The sequence below is a fragment of the Carassius auratus genome, chromosome 6, assembly GCF_003368295.1.
Source record: "Carassius auratus strain Wakin chromosome 6, ASM336829v1, whole genome shotgun sequence".
Lineage (NCBI taxonomy): Eukaryota > Metazoa > Chordata > Actinopteri > Cypriniformes > Cyprinidae > Carassius > Carassius auratus.
In genome coordinates this window covers 27,265,240-27,271,026 of record NC_039248.1, presented here as the reverse complement: position 1 = coordinate 27,271,026, position 5,787 = coordinate 27,265,240, and the positions used below count along the sequence as shown (strand labels likewise).

Below are 5,787 nucleotides of genomic sequence, written 5' to 3'. Positions count from 1 at the left end.
CGCCTTCTAACGCGCACGCGCACGCGCACGGAGCTCCACCCGGCCTGTCCCAGGCAACGCGCATATCGAGGAAGTGAGTTCGTTAAGAATAGTTTATAATAACGTTTATTTTTGCTTCCCGCTTTTTCACAAGTCGAAACCATGTCAGGAGACGAGGTTAGTAAACAGTGGTTGTTTAGGAAGATTATTTGTTAATATGAATTTATTTAGGCAGTCAAAAGAGAAGGACATTTGGGCCTACCAAAGCTGTAAGGAAACGTGCACATCAAGTCTTTTCTAGATCTTTTTGTCATTTGTCAGTTAGTTAGAACTAATTGTCTTTGCCATTTTATTAAAAAAAAACCTAATTGGCACTTCCATGGAAATTTACACATGATACCATGTTCTTTGAACATTTACCATGGTAATACCATGATTGTTTGGACGTTAAAAAAGACATGTTTATTTGCAAGAGTAACGTTACCATGATACTGCTTTCTTTGGACATTTTCTATTACTTTACTATGTTTTTTGATGCATTCCATGGCATTATCATGGTTTTTTAAAGAATCATGTAAATGTACTATGGTATTTGAATATTGGTAATATTTAATAAAGCAGTATTATATACATAATGTTGTGACTAGCCTTATCAGTCCATTATTACTTGCGTGCTTCATTTTGACCTTTTTGATCTTATTATTAAATTCATGCTATGGTCCTTCCAGATGATATTTGATCCCACTATGACCAAGAAGAAGAAGAAAAAGAAGAAGCCTTTTATGCTGGAGGAAGATGGTGTAGAGGGAGATGAAGGCCAACAGTTGGAAACGAAGGAGCCAGAGGCTGATGGGGTCGATGAAAAAGAGTTTGATCTTGATGAAGATGAGGGGAGGAAGAAAGGTACAACACATCACAGTTGTATTCTGCTCTAACGTCGCCTCTTTTTTTTTATTGCATAGTTAAATAGCTGGATGATGCACACTGGTGCTGCTTGAAGAGAGACACTCTCATTTGATTGAAAAGCGCTTTGGGCGTACAGCAATACACAATAAAGTGCTATATAAATGCCTCATTCATTCATACTAGCCATTTTGATTTTTATAATTACTATAAAATATTCAAAATAACGTGTGTGTATATTAGATCTTGAACAAATGCTTTAAAAGTGTCCAGAACATACGTTAAAAAAAATTACCCTAAAAGGGAACTTTTTTGCAGTCAATGAAGAGATGGTTTTTTTTTTATTATTATTAAACCGAGCATTGGATCTTTTTGTGTGTGTGTGTGTCAGGATAACAATGCATATTAATAAACAGCAATAAATGACACTAATTCTTCAAATCTGTGTTTTTGAAACAATTCACACTGAATTTTGCAAAAAAAAAGTAAATTTTCTGAATATTTTCCCATGTACAAATGGCTTAATGTAATTGTCATTAAAAACTAAGACTGTGCAATTAATGGATATCATGATGCGAGTATCTAAACCTCAGAACTTATGATTCCTTACGGTTCGTGTCCAGTGGGGTCGAGTGAGCGGAGGAGCGTGTGTGTGTATCCAGTTCAGTCCTATGGGAGTTGAGCTTTGAGAGCGACTGAAAGCAGCTCAGAGATGCTCAACTTTACACACATAACGAAAAACGCAGAACGTCACCCAATTGCTGATTATGCTAAAGTTCCTGCTGGATTAAGTATTTAAATCATATTGTTTACATGCTAAGCTCCTTAAATGATGCATGTTGAAAATTGCAGTTTTGATGTTTTTTAACTTGTGAATTGGCTTTGTTTAAACGCTTATTAAAATGGCACTGTTTTGTTACTTTGGGCATTCGTAAACAAAGAAAAATCCAATATATTGGCCAGCTTTTCATTGCACACTAAATGTTTATTGAAATTTGAAATAAAGTACTAAAGTGTGGCTTGTTTGATTTGATTTTGGTGATTTTCCAGAAACATCAGATGACCTGGACGACTTAAATTTCCTCAACCAGAAGAAAAAGAAAAAGAAGTCGAAAAAAGAGAAGATTTTTGATGCCGAGCTTGAAGAAGGAATGAAAGTCAGTCAATTGTTTGCACATTAATAATTGTTAAACTCTTGATTGCTTTCATGGCCTTAATGGCTTTTCACATTGAAAGATGTTTTGACCATGAAAGCGTTATCCTTCAGTGGCCTTGGATTCCTTTGAAAAAAAACCTGATGTCTGGGCCTACACATCAGATTCTCTTTACATTTGAAGTTTGATATGTTGAGCACTGACAGCAGTTGTCATGCATTGTCTTGTACTTAATAAGTCATACATTTCCAAAAGGAGCTGAAGATCGAAACGGAGCCATCAGAGACACAAGAGGAGGATGACTTAATGCTGCCCATTAAGAAGAAGAAATCAAGAAAAGTCAAAGATTTTCAAGAGGACACAGACAGTCCAAGCAAAGATGACGGTAAGTGCATTAGTAGGACGTTTTCTGTGAATAACTAATGCTGGCCGTCTAATCCTGTGCTGTTTGTGTGAAAGGTGTGGAAGATGAAGACAGTAAAAACACAGATGACATCACATTCAGCACACACACGGGCCCGGCCTGGGCAGGATCGGAGAGGGATTACACATATGATGAGGTAAATGGCACACTCATTATTCAACTTGCGGCGCAGAACATATGCGCTTGTTTCAGGTGATAACTTGATAAAGGGCCAGAAACTGCTGCCATCTGGTGCATTTGTAAAGCAGACCAGCTTTTCTCTGTTAACTCCTCTTTTCTGAGACCCGTTTGGAATTATTACAGCTGGTGTCAAGATGATATTTATTAGATGTGTGAAGTCAGTTCTCGTCAAGTTCACACAGGTGTAGTTTGTCACGTAAACTGTGGATATGTAACGTTTGACAGTCAGAATGTGTCACAATACTTCATTTTAAACAATAGCTCATGTGTGCGTTCCAGGGTTTTTTATGTATGCGAGTATTTTGTTATGTTATGTAAGGTCAGCCATACATCAAGTGGAGGATACGTGTCCAAGTACGTTTTGGCTACACTGCATATTTAAAAGTAGTTCACCCAAAATTTGTTGCTTTAATAAAATTCTGAAAAGGGTATTTTATATTTCTGATTCTGATATATGGGTTGACTGCAATATGTTTGATCCCCTTGAAACTAAAGAGTCATTGTAATGTCTTAGTTTAAGTTTGTCCCACTCTGTCTCTTAGATAATGTCTGCTTGCATCTGCTCTTTTTTTTAGCTTTTGAATAGAGTCTTTAACATCATGCGGGAAAAAAATCCAGACATGGTCGCAGGAGAGAAGAGAAAGTTTGTGATGAAGCCTCCTCAGGTTGTCAGAGTCGGCACAAAGAAAACCTCATTTGTAAACTTCACAGACATCTGCAAACTGTGAGTCTACACTTGAAATTGTCAAGCTGTTTTATAAAGCCCTAAAGAAACTCTTTGTTTCGTGGAGTTGACTGAGTTTGATTTGCTGTAAAGAACTGTAAAGTTATTGTTTATGAGCGTTCACTCCTCGTTACACTCGTATTGTTTTTGGCCATTTCATATCTGCCAACAAATAATTCAGTGGCACTTTACCTCAATCTTGTTTTTTTTTTTTTTTTTCAGGTTGCATCGACAACCAAAACATCTTTTGGCTTTTTTGCTGGCTGAGTTGGGTACAAGGTGAGTTTATTTGATATTTTTCTGAGAACATTAAGATATGCTTGATATACTTGTTATCTAGCAAACAATTAATACTACATGACCAGTAGCTAGTTTTCAACACCTGAAAGATTTTTTTTGTTGTTGTTGTTGCTTCATCTACCTCCAGCAATTTTTAAAATGTGATGCATTGAACTGATATTTAATTCATTGTAGTAAATATTAATAAATAATTATTGCACTAATGTTTGGAAAGACCGATGTTTTTTTTTGAAATTGTATTAATTCAAATGATATAAGAATAGATTAAGCATCACTTAACTTTTTACTGAAGAAGAAATACTTGATACTCTGTGCCCAGTTTGTGGAAAGAGCGTATAATGATCTTCTGTCCATATGTCATTTTTAAGTGAACTTTTATTTTGCTTTATGGGCAGCACCACTTCATCGGTCGATTATGAACCTTGCAAAATCTGGTGTCAGTGCCTGGCAAGCTCTGGGGTTATTTTTCCCGCGTCTGTGTGCAACTGAAACCCTCCAGCAGAACACGATTTGCAGGTTTTGCTGGAGGGAGAACCCTGAATCAGTTGAGAAAGGCATTGCTGCTCTAGAAGGAGCGACTGATCCTGTGACGCTTTCAGAAGGCATTATTAAAAGATAAGCAGGCAGATTTCAGTGCTGCACACTCATTCCAGCTCCTCCTTGTGTTCACCGCATGTATCTCAGAAGACGCATGAAAGGAAACTGATCGATTTTGCCTCCTGGATATTTACAGTTGATTTGGGTTTTGGAAGGAGATCAGTCTCATACATGAGCAGAATTCTTCTTTCTGTAGCTAGAAACAGAAACTTTGTGATTTGGAAAGAATATAGAAATTGCTATTTATTTAGATATGCACTAACCACTGTTCTGACTTTTCAGCGGATCCATCGATGGAAACAATCAGCTCGTCATCAAAGGCCGATTCCAGCAGAAACAGATAGAGAATGTCTTAAGAAGATATATAAGTGAGTGTTTGAGTGGTGAATTGTTAAAAATAAGGTTCTTAAACATCGTACGTTGATTCAAATTGAAATGGCATAAGGGGTTCACTGAATAATAAAATAATGATTTTTTTTCTTGTCTACATAAATCTACATACACCTTTTTAACAAGATATAAATATTTTAATTAAATACATATCTAAAGTATTATATATTTATATGTGTGTGTGTGTGTGTGTGTGCGAATCTTAAGTATAAAGTATTGTATATTTAATATACCTGCCATCAAGCACATTTATAAAATATAATTACTACATATTTCTTATAGCATAATTATAGGCTTATTGCCATGATTTCAGTATGCATCCTGTGTTTTGTTAATATTGCATAGTTAATAATATGTATTACATTAATGTTTGTGTGTTGCAGAGGAGTATGTGACGTGCCACACGTGTCGGTCTCCTGACACAATCTTGCAGAAGGACACACGTCTGTACTTCCTGCAGTGTGAGACGTGTCACTCCCGCTGCTCCGTCGCCAGCATCAAGGCCGGATTCCAGGCCGTGACGGGCAAGAGAGCGCAGCTGCGTGCCAAAGCCAACTAACGTTGGTCCCTCCACCATCACACACCTTACACACCTGCGCTCCACCACCAGACTCAACAGATCCACTGACGCAGGTTACTACCCTGTCTGCTCAAGAGTTCTCGGCTGTCTCAAACGCATCGTTTCATTTCCTTCATTTCCCTTCAGCTCCTCTGAAATGGCCTATGCACAGGAAGGGAGTATTAATTTGTTCGGTCTGGCTGTGGAGCAGAGAGAGCGCAGAGCCTGGAGGATTTTATGAATGAACTGCTGGTGAAATTTGTTGTTGCTGTATTACTTTCAGAAAAACAATTTAAATAAAATGCATACCAGCTGGGCTAACACATGCAGTGTGTGTTTCTGGGAAGGCATGTTGCTTTACATTTAGAGAGTTTGAATGTGATATAGAAATGAGCTTGATAACTGGCTTGAAATGTACTGTATGATTTAGTATGATTATGTGAACAAACACTATTATTTCCACCTCTTTGGTTTTCTGTGCTTTGAAAAATTATGATTGTATGTTGACTGAATATCTCTTAAAAGAATCTCTCTTTTTTTAAATAAGAAAAATACAGTATCAGTATTTTGCACTTTT

General features: G+C 37.0%; 1 protein-coding gene across 2 annotated transcripts; it reads left to right on the top strand.

The window, feature by feature from the left end:
• Positions 1-5,787, top strand: LOC113105088 (eukaryotic translation initiation factor 2 subunit 2-like). Of its 2 annotated transcripts, none has more exons than XM_026266202.1 (9): positions 1-156; positions 708-882; positions 1,933-2,039; positions 2,292-2,421; positions 2,496-2,596; positions 3,216-3,364; positions 3,587-3,643; positions 4,544-4,629; positions 5,035-5,787. In XM_026266202.1, the coding sequence occupies exons 1-9, from the start codon at positions 142-144 to the stop codon at positions 5,208-5,210; spliced, it is 996 nt and encodes a 331-aa protein (XP_026121987.1). In that variant the 5' UTR covers positions 1-141; the 3' UTR covers positions 5,211-5,787. The 2 variants fall into 2 exon arrangements, with proteins under 2 accessions (XP_026121987.1, XP_026121988.1); XM_026266203.1 differs by lacking the exon at positions 1-156 and adding an exon at positions 1,506-1,673 and having other exon boundaries at positions 743-882.